This window comes from Staurois parvus, unplaced genomic scaffold, assembly GCF_062004578.1.
Source record: "Staurois parvus isolate SC_StPar_1 unplaced genomic scaffold, SC_StPar_1.0 ptg000070l, whole genome shotgun sequence".
In the NCBI taxonomy this organism is placed as follows: domain Eukaryota; kingdom Metazoa; phylum Chordata; class Amphibia; order Anura; family Ranidae; genus Staurois; species Staurois parvus.
This window is the reverse complement of record NW_028317866.1, coordinates 1,411,339-1,435,000: the sequence shown is the minus strand read 5'-3', so window position 1 is coordinate 1,435,000 and position 23,662 is coordinate 1,411,339. Positions and strand designations below refer to the sequence as shown.

Here is a 23,662-nt window from a genome sequence, read left to right as displayed (position 1 = left end):
ACCTGCAATCAAGACCCGGAAGCTGGTCGCCTGAAGATGTCAGAAGCCAGATGGGGACTTCTGGCATGCTGCATTTGCTGGAGCCGAGGTGAGTATAGTTCCCCTTTAAGCAGCACAGCATGGTTATCTCCCTGCCCCCATCATGTGACTGAACAATATAGAAGCGGTAGACAGATGCAGTCATTCCTCTGATCACTTCTCAATTTAGCATGTTTCTTGTTCGCACATGAGCATTCAGCAAATCTGATTGACTCCTAGTGTGGCCCCTCCATCTCCCAATCTGAATTTTACTGTACAGGGCATTGCAAGCGGCTGATACAAAGTGAAACACAGGTACATTAGCTGAATTTAGATTTTGTAATCATTAAACTGTATTAATTGCAATTTTTACATTTCTGCATGATGACAAAATGTAAAATGAAAGATAGATAGGTAGACACACACACACACACACACACACACACACACTTGTGCTCAAAAGTTTGCATACCCTGGCAGAAATTGTGAAATTATGACATTAATATTGAAAATATGACTGATCATGCCAAAAAAACCGCTTATTGAAGGACAGTGATTATATGAAGCCATTTATTATCACACAGTTGTTTGGGTGATTTCTGTTGTTATAATTTAAAAGTAGGCAAATGGCCATGATCAAAAGTTTACATACCCTGGAATGTTTGGCCTTGGCACAGACACACAAGGTGACACACACGGGTTAAAATGGCAATTAAGGGTTAATTTTCCACATCTGTGTCTTTTTAAATTGCAATTCGTGTCAATGTAGAAATTGTCAATGAGTTTGTTAGCTCTCATGATGATGCATTGAGCAGGCAAGATAGAGAGCTATTAGGAGCAGAAAAGAACTGTCAAACGAACTGTGCAATAAAATAATGGAACTTTATAAAGATGGAAAAGGAAATAAAAAGATGATATCTAAAGACTTGAACATGCCAGTTAGTAGTGTTGTATCACTAATAAGTGGAAAATATGGGGACCTCTTGATACCAAGCCAAGGTCAGGTGGACCAAGAAAGATTGCAGCCACAACTGCCAGACAAATTGTTCGGGATACAAAGAAAAACCCACAGGTAACCTCAGGAGAAATACAGACTGCTCTGGTAAAAGACGGTGTGGTTGTTTTAAGGAGCACAATACGACGAAACTTAAACAAAAATGAGCTGCATGGTCGAGTTGTCAAAAAGAAGTCAATGCCGTAAAAATGGCCAGTTACAATATGCCCGACAACACCTTGACATGCCTCACATCTTCTGGCACACTAATTTAGAGTAATGAGACTAAAATAAAGCTTTATGGACACAACCATAAGTGCTATATTTAGAGAGAGCTCAACAAGTCTATAGCGACAAGAATACCATCCCTACATGATGGTGGCTCAATGTTTTTGGGGGTGTGTGAGCTCCGAATGTATAGGGAATCTTGAGAAAATTGATGGCAAGATGAATGCAGCATGTTATCAGAAAATACTGGCATTTTGCATTGCACAACAAGCACAAACTGACCCTCCCAGCTGACCCTACAGCAGCAGAAGGTGAAGGTTCTGGAGTGGCCACAGTCTCCTGATCTTAATATCATCAAGCCACTCTGGGGAGATCAAACGTGCAGTTCATGCAAGACGACCAAAGACTTTGCATGACCTAGAGGCATTTTGCCAAGACGAATGGGCAGCTATACCAGCTGCAAGAATTTGGGGCCTCGTAGACTACTATTACAAAAGACTGCACACTGTCATTGATGCTAAAAGGGGCAATACACAGTATCAAGAACTAACTGTATGCAGACTTTTGAACATTTTGTACAGGGGTCATTTCATTGGTTTACTTGTTGCCATGTTTCGTGTTATGAATGTGCCATTCTTTTATGACACACAATTAAATAGGATTCCCATAAGAAATAAAAGTAATGTGTTATGCCTGCTCAATCATGTTTTCTTTGAAAAATGGTACAAACTGTATATTACTAATTCTCAGAGGGTATGCAAACTTTTGAATGTGTGTGCGTATGTGTGTGTGTGTATATATATATATATATATATATATATATATATATTTATATATATATATTACACACACAGGTCCATATATATTTGGACACAGGCACAATTTTAGTTTTTTTCAGGTATTTACCAAAATCAAGCTATAGGTAATATAATGGATATGGCCTGAAAGTGCACACTCCTACATTTAATTTGAGGGTATGTACATCCAAACTCTTAAGAATAGCCATCCCCCCTTTTGCAAGGGACCAAAAGTAATAGGACAATTGAATATAATCATAAATAAAATGTTCATTTTTAATATTATTTGAGAATCCTTTACTGGCAATGACTGCCTGAAGTCTGGAACCCATGGACATTACTAGACTGGGTTTCCTCCATTCTGATGCTTTTCCAGGCTTTAAATGCAGCGGTCTTCAGTTTTTCTTTGTTTGTGGGTCTTTCTGCCTTTAGTTCTGCCTTCAGCAAGTGAAATGCATGCTCAATTGGGTTGAGATCAGGTGACTGACTCGGCCATTGCAGAATATTCCACTTCTTTTCCTTCAAAAGCTCCTGGGTTGTTTTTGCAGTGTATTTTGGTTCATTGTCCATCTGTACTGCGAAGCACCATCCAATCAACTTTGCTGCATTTGGATGAATCTGGGGTGACAGTGTATCTATAAACATTGCAGAATTCATCCGGCTGCTTCTGTCACATCATCAATAAACACCATTGATCCAGTGCCACTGGAAGCCATGCATGCCCATGTCATCACCCTGCCTCCGCTATGTTTTACAATGACTTTGTGTGCTTTGGCTCATGAGCTGTTCCAAGCCTTCTCCACACATTTTTCTTCCCGTCATTCTGGTACAGATTAATCTTAGTTTCATCTGTCCAAAGAATGCTTTTCCAGAACTGGCAAAGTCGAATCTGGCTTTTCTATTCTTCAGACTTATGAATGGTTTGCACCTTGTGGTGAACCCTCTGTATTTGCTCTCGTGAAGTCTTCTGTTGATTGCAGACTTTGACAACGATATGCCCACCTACTGGACAGTGTCCTTCACTTGTCTGGATGTTGTGAATGGGTTTTTCTTTATCATAGAGAGGATCCTGCGATCAACCACCACTGTTGTCTTCCGTGGACGTCCATGCCTTTTTTATGTTGCAGAGTTCACCATTGCGTTCTTTCCTCAGAATGTACCAAACTGTTGATTTGGCCACTCCTAATGTTGCTGCTATCTCTCTGATGGATTTGTTTTGTTTTTGAAGCCTTACAATGGCCTGTTTCACTTGCATGGACAGCTCCTTTGAACGCATGATGTAGGTTAACAGCAATAGATTCCAATTACAAATACCACACTTGGAATCAACTCCAGACCTTTTACCTGCTTAACTGATAAAGAAATAATGGAGTAGCCCACACCTGGCCATGAAACAGTTTTTGATGCAATTGTCCAATTACTTTTGGTCCCTTGAAAAAGGGGGGATGGCTACTTTTAAGAGCTGTAATTCCTAAACCTTTCCTCCAATTTAGATGTACATACCCTCAAATTAAACCTGAGAGTTTGCACATTCAGTCCATATCCATTATATAACTATCAGTTTGAATATGTTTTGGTAAATACCTGAACAAAATCAAAAATTGTGCCTGTGTCCAAATATATATGGACTTAACATATATATCTATATTAATACATAGTGTTGCGCTAACTCATATAAACATAATAGCCCATAAACAGATTCAGTTTTGAATTGCAAATCGCTATGTTACTGCCTCTATCATGTGAGTGACACTCTGGAATTATTTTATGTGGAATTAAAACAGTATTACACTATGGGAGATGTCCTCTGTTCTTTCTATATGTGGAGTTAAGCTTAGAAGAGTCCCGTTTATACTGTCATTGAAGGGGTGCCTGTCATCAGCTCTCTGCTATTACCATGCTTGGATGAACTGTATTAATTTATGGGTCCACGGTAGTAGGTGAGCGGCCATCCATATATATTTTTAGGTGGAGAAACACTGAGTTAAAGTGCAGCACTGTGTTTTTCAAATAGACTTTATTTATCTGGAGCACATCATAGTGATTCTTCACTATTCAAGCACATTATTTGATTTTCACCATTCAAGCACTTTATATGTACATTTATATTTCATATTTTGATGGAACTATCGCGTTTGAATCTGTTTATGGACTATTATGTTTATGTGAGTTAGCGCAACACTAACTATGTATGTTTTAAGTGTGGGATCACCTTTTAAGTGTTTTTACAGCAGCTATTTTTTATTAGCTTATTCACTAGTTTGATGGCGCACATTGTTACACACACACACACACACACACACATATATCTCACAGAAGTGAGTCCACCCCTCATATTTTTGTAAATATTTTATTATATCTTTTCATGTGACAACACTGGAGAAATGACACTTTGCTACAATGTGAAGTAGTGAGTGTACAGCTTGTGTAACAGTGTAAATTTGCTGTCCCCTCAAAATAAACACACAGCCAATAACGTCTAAACCACTGGCAACAAAAGTGAATACAACCCTACGTGAAAATGTCAAAATTGGGCCCTAATAGCCATTTTCCCTCCCAGCTGTCATGTGACTCGTTAGCGGTACAAGGTCTCAGGTGTGAATGGGGAGCAGGTGTGTTAAATTTGGTGTTATCGCTCTCACTCTCTCATACTGGTCACTGTAAGTTCAACATGGCACCTCATGGCAAAGAACTCTCTGAGGATCTGAAAAAAAGAATTGTTGCTCTACATAAAGATGTCCCAGGCTATAAGAAGAGTGCAAAGACCCTGAAACTGAGCTGCAGCATGGTGGCCCAGGCCATACAGCGGTTTAACAGGACACAGGAGGTTCCACTGAGAACAGGCCTCGCCATGGTCAACTAAAGAAGTTGAGTGCATGTGCTCAGTGTCATATCCAGAGGTTGTCTTTGGGAAATAGACGTTTGAGTGCTGCCAGTATTGCTGCAGAGGTTGAAGGGGTGGGGGGTCAGCCTGTCAGTGCTCAGACCATACGCTGCACACTGCATCAAATTGGTCTGCATGGCTGTCATTCCAGAAGGAACCCTCTTCTAAAGATGATGCACAAGAAAGCCCACAAACAGTTTGCTGAAGACAAGCAGACTAAGGACATGGATTACTGGAACCATGTCCTGTGGTCTGATGAGGCCAAGATAAACTTATTTGGTTCAGATGGTGTCAAGCGTGTGTGGCAGCAACCAGGTGAGGTGTACAAAGACAAGTGTGTCTTGCCTACAGTCAAGCATGTTGGTGGGAGTGTCATGGTCTGAGGCTGCATGAGTGCTGCCGGCACTGGGGAGCTACAGTTCATTGAGGGAGCCATGAATGCCAACATGTAATATGACATACTGAAGCATGATCCCCTCACTTCAGAGACTGGGCCGCAGGGCAGTATTCCAACATGATAACGACCCCAAACACACCTTGAAGACGACCGCTACCTTGTTAAAGAAGCTGAGGGTAAAGGTGACGGACTGGCCAAGCATGTCTCCAGACCTAAACCCTATCGAGCATCTGTGGGACATCCTCTAATGGAAGGTGGAGGAGCGCAAAGTCTCTAACATCCACCAGCTCCGTGATGTCGTCATGGAGGAGTGGAAGAGGATTCCAGTGGCAACCTGTGAAGCTCTGCCCAAGAGGGTTAAGGCAGTGCTGGAAAATAATGGTGGCCACACAAAATATTGACACTTTGGTCCCATTTTGGACATTTTCAACTAGGGGTGTACTCACTTTTGTTTCCAGTGGTTTACACATTAATGGCTGTGTGTTGAATTATTTTGAGGGGACAGCAAATTTATACTGTTATACAAGCTGTACACTCACTACTCAACACTGAAGAAATGACACTTTGCTACAATGTAGTCACATGAAAAGATATAATAAAATATTTACAAAAATGTAAGGGGTGTACTCACTTCTGTGAGATACTGTACACACACACAGAGCTCAAAAAATTAAAGGAACACTTTTTAATCAGAGTATAGCATCAAGTCAATTAAACTCCTGAGATATTAATCTGGTCAGTTAAGTAGCAGAGGGGGCTGTTAATCAGTTTCAGCTGCTTTGGTGTTAATGAAATTAACAACAGGTGCACTAGAGACAACCCCAAAAACAGGAATGATTTTACAGGTGGAGGCACTGACATTTTTTTCCCTACTCATCTTTGCTGACCATTTTTCACTAGTTTTGCATTTGGCTAGGGCCAGTGTCACTACTTGTCGCATGAGGCGATACCTGGACCCTACAGAGGTTGCACAGGCAGTCCAACTCCTCCAGGATGGCACATCAATGTGTGCCATTGCCAGGTTTGCTGTGTCTCCCAGCACAGTCTCAAGAGCATGGAGGAGATTCCAGGAAACAGGCAGTTACTCTAGGAGAGCTAGACAGGGCCTTAGAAGGTCCTTAACCCATCAGCAAGACCGGTATCTGCTCCTTTGTGCAAGGAGGAACAGGATGAGCACTGCCAGAGCCCTACAAATTAACCTCCAGAAAGCCACTGGTGTGAATGTCTGACCAAGCATGGAGAAACAGACTTCATGCGAGTGGCCTGAGGGCCTGACGTCCTCTAGTGGGCCCTGTGCTCGCTGCCGACACCATAGAGCTCGATTGGCATTTGCCATTGAATACCAGAATTGGCAGGTCGGCTACTGGCGCCGTGTGCTTTTCACAGATGAGAGCAGGTTCACCCTGAGCACATGTGACAGACGTGAAAAGGTCTGGAGAAGCTGTGGAGAACGTTATGCTGCCTATAACATCGTTCTTCATTACCATTTTAGTGGTGGGTCAGTGATGGTCTGGGGAGGCATATCCATGGAGGGACACAGACCTTTACAGGCTAGACAATGGCACCCTGGCTGCCATTAGGTATCGGCATGAAATCCTTGGACCCATTGTTAGACCCTACGCTGGTGCAGTGGGTCCTGGTTTCCTCCTGGTGCACGACAATGCCTGGCCTCATGTGGTGAGGCAGGTAGTTCCTGGAGGATGAAGGAATTGATACCATTGAATGGCCCCCACGCTCGCCTGACATAAATCTAATAGAACACCTCTGGGATATCAAGTTTAGGTCCATCCGACACCGCAGGTTGCACTACAGACTGTCCAGGAGCTCAGGGCTGACCTGGTCCAGATCTGGGAGGAAATACCCCAGTACACCATCCATCATCTCATTAGGAGCATTCCCCGATGTTGTCAGGCATGCATACAAGAACGTGGAGGCCATACAAACTTCTGAGTACCATTCTGAGTTGCTGCAATGAAATTACAGCAAAATGGACTAGCCTGCTGCATCATTTTTTCAGTTTGATGGTGAATTCCAAGACACGCTAAAAATCAAACAATGAGGCATCCTTACGTTCCTAACACATTACCCAGTCCATATCAGTATAGATATCCAGCATATTTTTCCCCATTGAGAACTGATGTGTTTTCCAAGTGTTCCTTTAATTTTTTTGAGCAGAGCGTGCGTGTGTGTATGTATTCATTCATACACACAAACACACACAGTAAAATAAGTATTGAACACATCACCATTTTTCTAGGTAAATATATTTTTAAAGCTGCTATTGACATGAAATTTTCACCATGTCAGTAACAACCCATGAAATACATACAAAGAAACTAAAACTCAATACATTCAGAAATTAAGTTAAGTTAGAAAGCAATCCTGCCCCTTGTCAGTGCAAATGAATATCAGCTGGTTCAATCTCAACTGATGGCCTCATCTCATGATAGGTAAAAGTAAACAGAGCTCTCAAGACCTTTGCAACTTTTTTTTTTTCCCTGCACAAAATACTGATGGCATTTGTTACAGAATGATTTTTAAACTTCTGAATATTCCAGTGAGCACTGTTGGGGCCATAATCCGGAAGTGTAAAGAACATCATTTCACCAAAAACTGGCCACGACCAGGTGCTCCTTGCAAGATTTCTGACAGAGGAGTGAAAAGAATTATTAGAGTTGACAAAGAGCCAAGGACAACTTGTGGAGAGCTTCAGAAAGACATGGAATTAGCAGGTACAATTGTTTCAAAGAAAACAATAAGTAATGTACTCAACCGCCATGGCCTGTATGCACTCTCACCATGCAAGACACCATTCTATTTTATTACACACTTTGAAGAAGTTTTTTAGGACGTTTGTAGCCCACACAGTGTCCTCAACTACTTAAGCATACTGTTTTTTTGGTTCCCAAGTTTGCCTGGTTGATGAATACTTCTATTTTCATACCTGGAAGAGCAGCATTCATATAAAAAGAAAAAGTTTAGGAGTGAGATGTATACTTTTTCCCTCTGGTAAACTGGAAAGTGAATACATGCAACTGAGGCAGAAATCTCCTTGACAGCCTCCAGCTACCAAGAGAAAAAGCCAATTTATTACTGACCTTTTGTTTTACCTTCTTTGGATTCTTGCTCTTGTAATGAGGTTCTTTGCTGCTGGCAGGCTCTACATTTGCTTAAGAGATCTTGTAAAGTTGGTATTAAGGCTGGGTTGATCTGTTTTGGAGTGTGAACCGAGAGGAGCAGAGTCAATGCTCTGAGATCCTAAAGGGCAGAAGGTGAAGGGGAAGAAGCTATTACAACAATAAAACCATTAAAAACATGCACTGCTGTGCAGAAAAAAAAAAAGGGTACAATTTTCACTGGCAATGCAAGTGCTGATGTAATAAATTAGTAAATTACTAATTGAATTCTTCACATAACTGATAGCAAAGTGTAAGCCACTGAATGATTACATAGCCATAGAACAAGCCCTTTGTTAAACATTTTAAAAGGGGAAAAAAAAAAAAAAAAAAAAAGAACAAGACATTAAGACCACTCTGTTCTCTTTAACCAGTTCAGATTTTTAGACATACAATAGTGAATGGTCAAACACAAGCTGATAGCTGCTGCAGGGGCAGCCAACAGCTTGTGTGCACGTCCCTCATGGCTGGCACCCGGCTGCAAAGTAAGAAAAGATCCAGGTGGCTTTTACAGTGTGGGGGCAGCGTGGTTCCTGAGCTCTCCCGCTCTTACGACACACCTGGACCACAATAACTGGCTTCAGAATGGCGAGCAATCCATTCCTTGATTTCCCTTGCAGTGAATTAAGCCGGAAGCAATGATGATTTCATCACTTCCGGTATCAGAGCTGTTACTCCCTGGCTGATACAGCCAGGGAAGCATCTAACCAATCTGTGCTTGGTTAGTTGCTCTGGAGGGCAGGGGAGACATTGGAGCTCTAATAGACCCCAATGTCTCCATAAAGAGGACCTGTCTCCTGCTCAATGCTATCAAATGAGGGTTTGTTAACCTGTTGTGATAGCTCTAAAGGTATATTAAAAAAATAATCATAAAATATATTTTAAAAAAAACAAAACAAAAACAAAAGAAACTAATACGTAACTCCTGTTGACCTACACTCACCTACAATGCAAAGTGCACACAGGGTACGCATATGTATGTAACCCGCAACTGCTCCACACTTGGAGGCATCGCTGTGAACCTAAACATGAGAGCAATAATTCCAGCACCAGAGCTCACAGTTAACTCTAGACTGAGGAGCTGTAGTGGCTTTCAAAGCATTGCTTATGGAGGATTTTTGGGTACCATAGTTGTTTGCAATATCATGGGCGCACACTAAGACTTGACATGTTTGGTATCCACTTAACGCAACCTCATCTTTTATATTTTACCAAAAAAAAATGTGTATCATATTGAGTCTGTTTGCACGAAAATTCATTTTATTATATTTTTCTTGAAAATATGTGTTTTATAAATAGCTGAGCAAATATTATGCAACATAAAAAATTGCAACTACTACCTTAAAGTGGTTGTAAACCCTTATATATACCCAGTGAAGTGACCGGCCTCAGGTGACACACAAATGAAACAAATCCTTCCAGATAAGTTGTACCTGGCTATCTACAGCCGTTTGTCCCCTACATCCATTGAAGCGATTCATGCTGATAGCAGAGGAACAAGGCAGCAGACAGAAATGACACTTAGTACTCCAGATTGAGACAAGTACACACTATAGAGGGATATGCTTTGTTCATATTTCATGTCTGAGGTTTACAACCACTCCTAAATTCTACAGTTGTTGCAGATCAGAACGTCAAAGGGAAATCTTCCTGAAAGGACATCTGTTGAGTTGGCAACTGTCAAAAGCCAAGAAGTGATGAAAAAACGCATGTTTTTAAATGGTGTGTCCTCTTTAGAGACACGTTCCTCTCCCTTTTCCAGCCTAATCTAAAAAAAAAAAAAAAAAAAAAGTTTAACTTTAGTTTAAAAGCCTGCTGCCTTACCCCATTTAAAGTGCTGCTTGCTTTGGAAATTTCAATCCTGCTGATAAAATCAGACTCCACATTTTGATACTGATTAATGACATGTGTAATAATGGTGTTAATGAGGCTTGCACAGTTGGTTTCTGAGAAGACCTGATTTTGAACCTGTGAGGGAAGGGAAAAGAAATCACTGTATACAAACGTTTATAAGAAAGTGACAGCTAATCCTACAAAAGACACCTGTCATACATACCTTTACCAGGAAATGAGTGAGAAATGTGTATACCACATTGTTGTTGATGAAAACGCGCTCATCCACTAGAATACTTTTAATATATTCTGCAAAAACAGGATCCTCGCACAGCAACTTGATGCAGTTTTTTGCCAGTGGAGTCTGCATTTTTAGAGATCCAGAGATTAGGAAACAAAACACAGTTCTAGAGCCTCAGCTCATGCAGTAATTAATTTCATGAGAAAGAACGAAATCTCGAAACTGTAAAAGCATGCTAGGTGCATATATAACCAAGGGATTAAAGGTCATATGCAGTGTTAATGGTGTCCCCTCAGGGGTTTATAAAATGGTTCTTTCTACAAAGTCTCTTGTGTTACTACAACTTGCTACAGACAGAGCATATAACCCCATACACCTGTCTGCCCAAAGATTAATACATACAAGTGCTGTGCTGCACCCTTTCCTGTGCCACAGATCTCCAGCAGTACCAAGCTAGCAGCTGTGAAAACTCCGTGTACAGAAATCCACTTACTATCACTTCTTCATCCTTCCTTTCCCTATTGGCTGGGGCCATTTATTTTTTTCTATTGGCTGACTGCAGAGTCAAAGAGTATAATTCCAGCTATTCTGGAAAGGCACTGTACCCAGACAGACTATTGCAAAGCTGACATTACCTTTAAAATCTGATTTCCTGTCGGAGTTTTCACAGCTGCCATCTAAATAAATTGAGGGAAATGTTATAGGAGAGTGGGAGCTTCTCACAGATATAGTTAGATGTGATAGCAAAAGGAATGGCATGTTTTTCATTTTGTGAAGACAAGGTCCCCAAATCAGTGCCTCATTTAAGGCGGTAGTAAACTGCCAAAAGAAAAAAAATTTCCCTGAAAAATGTCAATGTGCTAGTATGCATCGCATACTAGCACATTATTAAAGACATACCTTATAATGAACCCTTCCAGCGGCGCGCTGACACCGCTGACAGGGCTTCCATCTTCACTGGGTCTTTTTTTTCCGGTTTGTGGGCTCTGGCTGCTTGATTGGCCAAGCTGTGATGACATCACTCCTGGCGCATGTGCGCGGGAGTCTCGGACGTGGCACAAAACTCTAAAGGAACAGCACAAGTTTGCCGTTCCTTCAGCGCGCATGTGCCGATGACGTCATCAGCTGCAGGGACACTGAATATCTCCTAAATGGTGCATGTTTAGGGGACATTCCTTGTTCCCACAGGTAAGCTTTATTATAAGCTTACCTGTAGGTAAAAGTGTCCAATGGGAGTTTACGTCCATTTTAAATGGTCACAGAAATAGAACTAAAAGGCTAAGTTCACCTTAGGAGCATGTTACACCTATATTTAGGGTGTAACATGCTACTATGCAGGCACCTTCCGCTGCCAGCACTCCCCACTTTGGGACAACGGGTAGGGATCTTCACTCTGTAACCACTGACAATTTGATAACAGTGCAGCCATGCGGAGCTGTTCCCACACAGCCGCATCATTCACAGTTTCTTGATCAGTAAATGAATCAGACTACAAATACTGTCAGCCACTGTGACTAACAGCTTGTAGTTCTTCCTCCCATTCAATAATTGCCTGCCCGTACGGGCCGACAGCTTATTTAGAGTCTGCAGGATCTTAGCACTGGACCTGCAATCTGCTGATCGTAGCTAACAATGCTTTAAAGGCTGCAATGTAAGAAATAAATGCACGTTTTACCTGCAAAAAGATGTGCATTTATAATAAATTTTTCTTTACAAACTTGAACTTATTTAAAAACTATTACTTGGCAGATGTTTGGATCATGTGCATCTTCGTACAATGTGCATTTTAAGACTTACTTGTTACTTATCATGCAGCTGATTAACATACCTGTGTTTGGCATAATTCTGTCCAGAGTTTAGGAAATAATGCAAGATGTAATGAGAGCCCTTCATATGCAATTAGGATACCTGTAAAGAAGGTAAAAAATTTTGTTCAAACTTGAAAATGACAAAATGCATGGCTGCATGATTGATGGAAAATGGTCTAGCATCCTCTTGGATACCCATGACAAATTTCTCAAAGTCTGGGGCACTTCGGATGCCAGAAACTCACAAATATATACAGTTAGGTCCATATATATTTGGACACAGGCACAATTTTCATACTTATGGCTCTGTATGCCACCAGAATAAATTAAAACAAAACAATCCAAATTAATTTGAAGTGTAGACTTTCAGCTTTAATTCAAGGGGTTGAACATAAATAACAAGTACAAATTTTTGGAACTGCAACTATTTTTATATACAGTCCCTCCATTTTCAGGGGCTGAAATGTAATTGGACAATTGAATATAATCCTAAATAAAATGTTCCTTTTTAATATTTTGTTGAGAATCCTTTACTGGCAATGACTGCCTGAAGTCTGGAACCCATGGACATTACCAAAGACTGGGTTTCCTCCTTTCTGATGCTTAGCCAGGCTCTAACTCCAGCTGTCTTCAGTTGTTCTTTGTGGGTCTTTCTGCCTTTAGTTTTGCCTTCAACAAGTGAAATGCATGCTCAATTGGGTTGAGATCAGGTGACTGACTCTGCCATTGTAGAATATTCCACTTTTCCTTCAAAAGCTCCTGGGTTGCTTTTGCAGTGTGTTTTGGATCATTGTCCATCTACAGATGTGAAGCGCCGTCCAATCAACTTTGCTGCATTTGGCTGAATCTGGGCTGACAGTATATCTCTAAACACTGCAGAATTCATCCGGCTGCTTCTGTCACATCATCAATAAACACCAATGACCCAGTGCCACTGGAAGCCATGCATGCCCATGCCATCACACTGCCTCCACCATGTTTTACAGATGATGTTGGGTGCTTTGGATCATGAACTGTTCCAAGCCTTCTCCACATTTTTTTCTTCCCGTCATTCTGATTAAGATTAATCTTTATTTCATCCGTCCAAAGAATGCTTTTTTAGAACTGGTCTGGCTTTTTTAGATGTTTTTTGGCAAAGTCTAATCTGGCTTTTTATGCTTCAGGGTTATGAATGGTTTGCACCTTGTGGTGAACCCTCTGTATTTGCTCTTGTGAAGTCTTCTCTCGATTGTAGACTTTGACAATGATACGCCCACCTCCTGTAGAGAGTCCTTCACTTGTCTGGATTTTGTGAATGGGTTTTTCTTTACCATAGAGAGGATCCTGTGATCATCCACAACTATTGTCTTCCATGGTCATCCATGCCGCTTTAGGTTGCTGAACTCACTAGTGTGTTCTTCTTTCCTCAGAATGTACCAAACTGCTGATTTGGCCACTTCTAATGTTGTTGCGATCTCTCTGATGGATTTGTTTAGATTTTGAAGCCTTACAATGGCCTGTTTCACTTGCATGGACAGCTCCTTTGAACGCATGATGTAGGTTCAAAGCAATAGATTCCAAATGCAAATACCACACTTAGAATCAACTCCAGACCTTTTACCTGCTTAATTGTTGAAGAAATAACGAAGGAGTAGCCCACACCTGGCCATGAAACAGCTTTTGATTCAATTGTCCAATTACTTTTGGTCCCTTGAAAAAGGGGGGATGGCTACTTTTAGGAGCTGTAATTCATAAACCCTTCCTCCAATTTGGATGTACATACCCTCAAATTAAACCTGAGAGTCTGCACTTTCAGCCCATATCCATTATATAACTATAGCTTGAATATGTTTTGGTAAATACCTGAAAACAAAACTAAAATTGTGCCTGTGTCCAAATATATATGGACCTGAATGTATATCCTACATTGCTCACAACTCTACAGTTGCCCTTGTGTTATTCTGGCCTCATGCTTTACCCCTTTTTCCTCCACTTCTCTCTGCCATTCTCATTTCACCCGTTCCTTGCTTCTGCCTTTCCTTTTTTTTAGTGATGTTAATTTTCTCTCTTATTTGAAATACAACCACTATGATTTCTCCCTGGAGTGGAATGTTGCCCTTCTAGGCTGCTGCTCCTTTTTATGTTAGTAGTTTTTTTGCCTCAGCTCGTCTTGTCTGGCCACCCTCTATATACCCTTGGTCTACACTTAACACGGGACCCAGTATACCCACTAGATTTTATAATATTGTATGTATTTTTTATACAGTGACCCCACTATACTGGCTGGGGAACTGGGCCTTTATCCTATTGTAAGTACTTTTTCTTGGGTTTTGTGCTTCTCCATCAGATACAGTGCTTGTATTTGAAACAGTACAGTCTCAACTCCTAAAGGACAACTGTACTTTTTATAAATTATATTAGATGAATCCCCCACCATTCTGAGTACAACCTGCCTGGTAAAGGACAACCATACTTAAATTATAGCTGTTCAAGAAGTGAAATGAACTTCCAACATACAAGTCATACACACAGAAAATACTCTACTCTGGTAATACTAACAAGAAATACTTGTACACCAAGGACCCCACATATGTACCGATGATTTATTTAAACTATGTGACTATATGTCTATTTAAGAAGATTTACTTACTCAGCTTTATCAAAGCTTCGGTAAACTTCTCACAATTGATTGCTACACGGCAAAGGAGATGAATAAACTGGTGATATGAAGATAAGTAATCTAGCAGCATGCGGTCATATACATCATCTTTACCCTAAAAAATAAAAGAGCAATAATAAAACAGGTTTTATAGGTTAGGACCAATGATTGAATAATGATAAATGTGGTAAATCCTCACACAGAAAGAAAGGTGTAACTTGTAGGACGTTAGAAGATGTGGGGCTTGAAAGAGGTTAAGAGAAATCTGAGATTAGCTGGTGACAAAGGCAGAGGTACTGTTGGGCTTGTGAGAGGCTGACAGAAGAGACTGAGTTTTGTCAGATGGTGGAAGAAAGAAGAGTCTCAATGAAGTTAGTATCGGAGAGCTTCTATTCTATTTTATATCTACATCCTAAATTAATTCCTTTAGTCAAATAAATGAGGCATTCTATTTGCACTACTTTTATTGCAATCTTTTTTTTGTCCCATTTATAGTTGTGTTTTTTTTTTTTTTCATCTACTTATATAGAGTGATGTATCGCTTACAAATCTGATTAGAATGCACTCTGCCATTACCTAAAACGTCTTTACAGCTCCCATAAGCACAAAACTGCAATCTTACAGAGAAGAAAACACTGAAGCTACCCATTGCCAAATTGGATGATAGAAGTGCTTATTTTTGCATACTTGAGGTCAGTGATTCAAAATATTAAAGCAAACGGATAGGCATGGCTATTATGGACTCTCCATATATGCATACTTGTTTCAGGGCACAGTACAAAGTGGTTTGGTGCAGCGCATTGTAAAAACTCATGCCTACTGTACTTTCTGTGCATTTCTGCAAGTTTGGCTGCCTACTGAAATGAATAGAATGTCAAAAACGCACTGTGTTTTCTGGTGTGAACCAGCCCTCAATATTTAAACAATATAAACAATACCCAGAACAAGCAAACTGCCTTGATTTATACTTTACAATCAAACTAAGAATGTAACAAAAACTGAGCACTTTTAACGAATAACTGAGAACTAATGTCTTGTCTGGAGATAGAGGTTTGGCTATTTAACCAGTTGCCGACCGCAGATAGCCAGTACCCATCATCAGTGCCGCCTATCAATGCCGCCTATCCGTGCCACCTCATTAGTGCTACCTATCAGTGCTGCCTATCAGTGCCCATCAGTGCTGCCTATCAGTGCAGCCTTATCAACGCACATCAGTGAAGGAGAAAAATTACCTGTTTGCAAAATTTTATAATAGAAACAAAGAAACCTTTTTTTTTTTTTTAATTTTTTGCTCTTTTTTTGTTTATAGCGCAAAAAGTAAAACCCCAAATGGTGATTAAATACCACCAAAATAAAGCTCTATTTGTGAGAAAAAAATTATAAAAATTTCATATGGGTACAATGATGCATGACCGCGCAATTGTCATTCAAAGTGTGACAGCGCTGAAAGTTGAAAATTGGCCTGGTAAGAAAGGGGGTATAAGTGCCCGGTAGGCTAGTGGTTAAAAATGTTATAGTCACTACTATAAATATTAGAAATAACATGCATAGTATATTATGACTGCTATATTTCTGTTTCAGATTTAATTTCTCAAAAGGCATTTTAAGTTGAAATACAGGTGAAGTTTAGGAGTCGTGATACTTTGTGGCCGAGCGATATTGGTCACAAAGAGAAAAGTGCACAATGAACGCAACTTCACGAGTAGTTCATCTGTAATTTATGAAATGTCTGGCAGCATGAAGTTCAAATATGAATGACCTTATTTTATAAAGCTTTTCTTATTTCATATATAGTAAATTTCTCTGACAATGGAGTGCAAGTTAAACTCCAGAATTTGGTGCACACCACAGTAAGGCACCTTTTTTGTTCACTACGGTAATATCATGTACTGATTACTTGTAACTCTTGGTGTGTACAACAAACTTTTACTAATTTTGGGGGAAAAAATCTATGAAAGTGCACCAATTGTTCAGCTCTATCAAATCTCTCAGTTCCATAAGAAGGCTTGAAAGGTGCAGCCTTGTTGTTATTTTCCTCGAAGAGTAGGAAGAAGGAGGCTGAGAGGATGCTGGGATCTCCCAGCATTCTTTAAAATCCTATAAAGATTTCAGTGCGGATTTTTACTAGTGCTCTCTAAATTACCAGACAGCTGGCTATCTTGTTGCCTATAGTAATGCAGCTCAATAAGGAATTGTAAAACTATGGATCTAAGCTTTACTCCCCTGAAGATTTCACAGTACATCCCTATATAAACAGATACAATAACATTTTTTAAAAAAATGTTATGCTCCTTGGCCAGAAAAGACAACGGGGAGGAAGTTTTCACGTTTTGTACTCTTCTATATTTACCCACCTTGCTGGATTCAACCATTGTGGGCAAGAGGCACATGTTAAGCTCTGGACGAGGGGGGCGAATATTGCTTTTTCCTCCAATGAGTTTCATATTTTCACGGCACGGGAAGTATGGACCAAGAGACACTGAAAAAAACAAAAAGGAACAGAATAATTTAAATAAATCAGTAATAAACCTGGGATTTAAATCTAGATATATGGAAAGGCTATTGTTATGCATTTGTCACATTGTTACGCATTCCAAAACAGCCACCACCTACCATCACCTGAACATCCCTGTTGATAAGGCTGTCCATCATACTAAAGGGGACAGGAAGTGGGACCAATCTTTATTATTTACAGAAAGGGGTGGAGACAAGCAGATAACCTGACCAGCCTAGGACTTTCACAAGTAATCCCTGATTATATATTTGGTAATAAACAGTTAAAACATGTGCATTGAAATATAATTACCCCATTTCCAAGAGTTACCAGCATCCCTCTCCCAGTCTCCACTCTGATGCATTCCAAAGGTGTTCTATTGGGCTGGGGTCAGGACTCTGTGCAGGCCAGTCAAGTTCCTCCACCCTAAACTCACTCATCCATTTCTCTAAGGACCTTGCTTTGTGCACTGGTGCGCAGTCATGTTGGAACAGGAAGGGGCCATCCCCAAACTGTTCCCACAAAGTTGGGAGCATGAAATTGTCCAAAATGTCTTGGTATGCTGATGCCTTAAGAGTTCTCTTCACTGGAACTAAGGGGCCAAGCCCAACACCTGAAAAACAACCCCACACCATAATCCCAGCAGACTTTACACTTGGCACAATGCAGTCCGGCAAGTACCATTCTCCTGGCAACCATGAAACTTAGACATGTCCATCGGATTGGCAGACAGAGAAGCATGATTCGTCACTCCAGAGAACACGTCTCCATTGCTTTAGAGTCCAGTGGCAGAGTGCTTTACACCACTGCATCCGACGCTTCGCATTGCACTTGGCGAAGTAATGCTTGGATGCAGCTGCCTGGCCATGAAACCCCATTCCATGAAGCTCTCTATGCACTGTTGTGGTAATCTGAACGCCACATGAAGTTTGGAGGTTTGTAGTTATTGATTCTGCAGACAGTTTGCGACATCTATGCACTGTGTGCTTCAGCATGCGCTGACCCCGTTCTGTCATTTCATGTGGCCTACCACTTTGTGGCTGAGTTACAGTTGTTCCCAGTTGCTTCCACTTTGGTATAATACCACTAACAGTTGAGCGTGGAATATTTAGCAGCAAGGAAATTTCATGGATGGACTTATTGCACAGGTGGCAACCTATCATGATACCACGCTTGAATTCACTGAGCTCCTGAGAGCGACCTATCCTTTCTGTTTGTAGAAGCAGTCCGCATGCCTAGGTGCTTGATTTTATACACCCATGGCCATGGAGGAGATTGGAACACCTGAATCCAATGGATTTGGAGGGCTGTCCCAATATAGTGTATATATCACAAAGATAGGTACCACATTCATAAGATCACAAACATTAATAAATAAATCGTTAGTTATATACTACTACTGGCTGGGCTCAAACAAACTCAAAAAATTAGAATATCGTGCAAAAGTTCATTTATTTCAGTAATGCAACTTAAAAGGTGAAACTAATATATGAGATAGACTCATTACATGCAAAGCAAGATAGTTCAAGCCGTGATTTGTCATAATTGTGATAATTATGGCTTACAGCTCATGAAAACCCCAAATCCACAATCTCAGAAAATTAGAATATTGTGAAAAGGTGCAATATTCTAGGCTCAAAGTGTCCCACTCTAATCAGCTAATTAAGCCATAACACCTGCAAAGGGTTCCTGAGCCTTTAAATGGTCTCTCAGTCTGGTTCAGTAGGAATCACAATCATGGGAAAGACTGCTGACCTGACAGTTGTGCAGAAAACCATCATTGACACCCTCCATAAGGAGGGAAAGCCTCAAAAGGTAATTGCAAAAGAAGTTGGATGTTCCCAAAGTGCTGTATCAAAGCACATTAATAGAAAGTTATGTGGAAGGGAAAAGTGTAGAAGAAAAAGGTGCACAAGCAGCAGGGATGACCGCAGCCTGGAGAGGATTGTCAGGAAAGGCCATTCAAAAGTGTCGGGGACTTTCATAAGGAGTGGACTGAGGCTGAAGTCAGTGCATCAAGAGCCACCACACACAGACGGATCCTGGACATGGGCTTCAAATGTCGTATTCCTCTTGTCAAGCCGCTCCTGAACAACAAAAAATGTCAGAAGCGTCTTACCTGGGCTAAAGAAAAAGAAACCTAGTCTGTTGCTCAGTGGTCCAAAGTCCTCTTTTCTGATGAGAGCAACTTTTGCATCTCATTTGGAAACCAAGGACCCAGAGTATGGAGGAAGAATGGAGAGGCACACACTGCAAGATGCTTGAAGTCCAGTGTGAAGTTTTCACAGTCTGTGTTGATTTGGGGAGCCATGTCATCTGCTGGTGTTGGTCCACTGTGCTTCATTAAGTCCAGGGTCAACGCAGCTATCTACCAAGAGATTTTGGAGCACTTCATGCTTCCTTCCACAGAAAAGCTTTATGGGGATGCTGACTTAATTTTCCAGCAGGACTTGGCACCTGCCCACACTGCCAAAAGCACCAAAACCTGGTTCAATGACCGTGAGATTACTGTGCTTGATTGGCCAGCAAACGCGCCTGGCCTGACCCATAGAGAATCTATGGGACATTGCCAAGAGAAAGATGAGAGACTTGAGACCGAACAATGCAGAAGAGCTGAAGACCGCTATTGAAGCATCCTGGTCTTGCATAACACCTCAGCAGTGCCACAGGCTGATAGCTTCCATGCCACGCCGCATTGAGGCAGTAATTGCTGCAAAAGGGGCCCAAACCAAGTACTAAGTACATATGTATGCTTCTACTTTTCAGAGGTCCAATATTGTTTTAATGTACAATCCTTGTTTTATTGATTGCATGTAATATTATAATTTTCTGAGATTGTGGATTTGGGGTTTTCATGAGCTGTAAGCCATAATCATCACAATTATTACAAATCACAGCTTGAACTATCTTGCTTTGCATGTAATGAGTCTATCTCATATATTAGTCTCACCTTTTAAGTTGCATTACTGAAATAAATGAACTTTTGCACAATATTCTAATTTTTTGAGTTTGTTTGAGCCCAGCCAGTAGTAGTATATAACTAACGATTTATTTATTAATGTTTGTGATCTTATGAATGTGGTAATTTTTCGAGTTTCACCTGTATGCCCATTTTGTGTTCCGATTTTGTGTTCAGATTAAAAAATAAACAAAAAACAGATCAATCTTGCACGAATTTGAATAGATTCTTGGACAGAATACCACAAGTATGTCTGAAAATTGCCTTTACAGTTTTAACAGCGGATCTGTGTCTGGAAAAATACTTTGCAGTGAGGCTGCAAAATACTAATCTTGAGAGGGGTAAAATGTTTTTAAACTGGATTTAATACAAAATGGATATAGATCGATAATACAGCTGGAGATTGTCTTAATAGGATCTAACATTTTTAGGCTGAATGAATATTTTTTCCTATTTAGTAAAGAAAATAAAATAAAATAATAATAATTAAAAAAAACACTTACTTGGGATGTTGCTATGATGGTATGTACAATGGTTGTGCTGTAAAAATGGAACAAGTGTGTGCAAAAAATCATGAGGACTCAACAGCACGAGTTCTTTTAGGACATCTAAAAACAATACAGAAGTAACCTGTTACAATTCTGTGAAAAAAAGGCACACAACTACACAATGTAAAAATAGATAGTAACACCAAAAACATGGGATAATCTATCTAAAAGCTGGAAACAATTTCATATGATCAGTGATAAAAGCACAACAACAACATTATACACCTAAATGTTTGGGGGAATGCTCATACATGCAATTAACCACTTTTGCTGCCTAAAAGAACACAGGAGCTTGCATATGAGCATACATACAGTCATGGCCAAAAATATTGGCACCCCTGCATTGCTGTCAGATAACGCACCACTTCGCCCAGAAAATTGTTGCAATTACAAATGTTTAGGCATTCTCATGTTTATTACTTTTGTGTGTATTGGTATGACACAAAAAAGTGGAGAAATAAAAAACCAAATCTGACACATCCCACACAAATCCCCAAAAATGGACTGGACAAAATTATTGGCACCCTCAATTTAATATTTGGTAGCACACCCCTTGGAAAAAATAACTGAAATCAGTCACTTCCTGTAACAATGAGTTTCTTCCATCTCTCTACTGGAATTTCGGACCACTCTTCTTTCACCAACTGCTCCAGGTCTCTCAGATTGGAAGGAATCCTCTTCCCAACTGCAGTTTTGAGATCTCTCCACAGGTGCTCTATGGGATTGAGATCTGGACTCATTGCTGGCCAGTTCAGTACTCTCCAGCACTTTGTCATAAAGCATTTCTGGGTGCATGTGTTTTGGGTCATTGTCCTGCTTTAAAACCCTTGACCTCTGACGGAGATCCAACTTTCTAACACTGGGCCCTACATTGCACCCCAGAATTCTTTGTCTTCAGATTTCATAATACCATGCACATGGTCAAGACATCCGATGCCTAAAGCAACCCCAAAACATCAGTGGACCTCCACCACATTTGACTGTAGGGACTGTATGCTTTCCTTTAAAGGCCTCATTTATTTTTCTGAAAACAGTAGAATGATGGGCTTTATCGAAAAGCTGTAATTTTGTTTCATCCGTCCACAGCACATTCTCCCAAAAAGGATTTTGGCTTCCTCAGGTATGTTTTGACAAATTACAATTTGGCTTTCTTATGTTTCTGTGTCAGCAGTGGGGTCCTCCTGGGTCTCCTACCATAGCGTCCCTTTTCATTCAGATGGCCACATATAGTGCAAGCTGACACAGTTTTACCCTGTGCCTGAAGGTCAGCTTGAATTTGTCTGGAAGTTGATTGAGGTTCTTTAGCCACCATTCAAACAATCCTTCATTGCAATCTTTGATCAAATCTTCTCTTTCGTCCACGTCCAGGGAGATTAGCTGCAGTGCCACGGGCTGTAAACTTCTTGACATTGCTGTGCACAGTGAACACAGGAATATTACGATCTCTGGAGATAGTAACTTAGAGATTGTCCATGCTTTTCCACAATTTTTGTTGTCAAACCCTCAGACAATTCTTTGCTACTCTCTCTCTTCTCCATGCTCCATGTGTCATACAGAGACACACAACAGAAAGGTTGAGTCAATTTTTCACCATTTTTACTGGTTGCTGGTGTGTTTTCTATATTGTCAGCACCTATTAATTGATACAGGTGAGTTTAATTACAAATTACAGGAGCATCACAAACTTGGAATGCAATTATTTCTTCCAGTTTTGAGAAGGTGTCAATGATTTTGTCCAGTCCGTTTTTGGGGGTTTTATGTGGAATGTGTCAGATTTGGCTTTTTGTTGTTTACTTTTTTGTGTCATACCAATACAAACAAAAGAAACAAACATGAGAATGCCTAAACATTTGTAATTGAAACAATTTTCTGGGCGATTTGGTGCATTATCTGACAGAAATGCAGGGGTGCCAATACTTTTAGCCATGACTTTATGAGTATATATACAGGGCTGCCAAAAAAACTGCTGTAGACAACACTGGCCTCTAACCACTGATCACTATCAATTTACTAAACACACTGGAGGAGACTTAGGCTACGTTCACACTAGCGTTGTGTGCAGGCGGCAGAGAAGCGTTTGGGAAGCATTTTTACCGCTTCCCAAACGCCTCGGACAATTCTGCACGTTGCAGCACATGGTGCTGTTCTAACGGGAGCGTTAGCGTTGAGGCAAAACGGATGCCTCTGTCGAGTAAGGAAGCGTTGAAGCCTCCTATTCTAGTCTAGTTCATGGTGCCGCTCTGCAAACGCCCGGCCGGCGGTGCGGACGTGGTTGCGGGGCGTTCGCGAAGCGGTAACACCATTCAAACTTCATTATAGGCGTTTGTAGGACATTTTTAACGCTCGGCAAACGCCTAGCAACCGCCGCTAAAAAAAGCGTTAAAAAACGCTCCGCAAACGCCGGACCAACGCTTGTCAAACGCTATAGGGGCGTTTGGCAAGCGTTGGTAAAACAGTCAAGTGTGAACGAGCCCTTACTAAAACTGGTGCACTGAGAATCTGGTGCAGCTGTGCATGGTAGCCAATCAGATTCTAATTTCAGCTTGTTCAATTAAGCTTTGACAATAAAACCTGAAAGCTGATTGGTTTCTATACAGTTCTGCACCATGCAGTTTTAGTAAGTTGCCCTTCATGAGCAATATGTTAA

At 40.7% G+C, this 23,662-nt stretch overlaps 1 protein-coding gene across 5 annotated transcripts in view; it reads right to left on the bottom strand.

The window, feature by feature from the left end:
* The window catches only part of USP34 (ubiquitin specific peptidase 34), a 244,271-nt gene that overhangs the window by 1,882 nt on the left and 218,727 nt on the right, over positions 1-23,662 (bottom strand). For 4 of the 5 annotated variants that reach the window (XM_089669184.1, XM_089669185.1, XM_089669186.1 and 1 more), the window contains 7 exons: positions 20,971-21,075; positions 17,369-17,493; positions 15,006-15,129; positions 12,397-12,476; positions 10,551-10,691; positions 10,319-10,462; positions 8,417-8,576 (listed from right to left, as the gene is read on the bottom strand). In XM_089669184.1, the coding sequence (XP_089525310.1) occupies positions 8,417-8,576; positions 10,319-10,462; positions 10,551-10,691; positions 12,397-12,476; positions 15,006-15,129; positions 17,369-17,493; positions 20,971-21,075 (879 nt within the window). The remainder of the gene's footprint in view (positions 1-8,416; positions 8,577-10,318; positions 10,463-10,550; positions 10,692-12,396; positions 12,477-15,005; positions 15,130-17,368; positions 17,494-20,970; positions 21,076-23,662) is intronic. The other variant, XM_089669187.1, reaches the window with a different exon arrangement.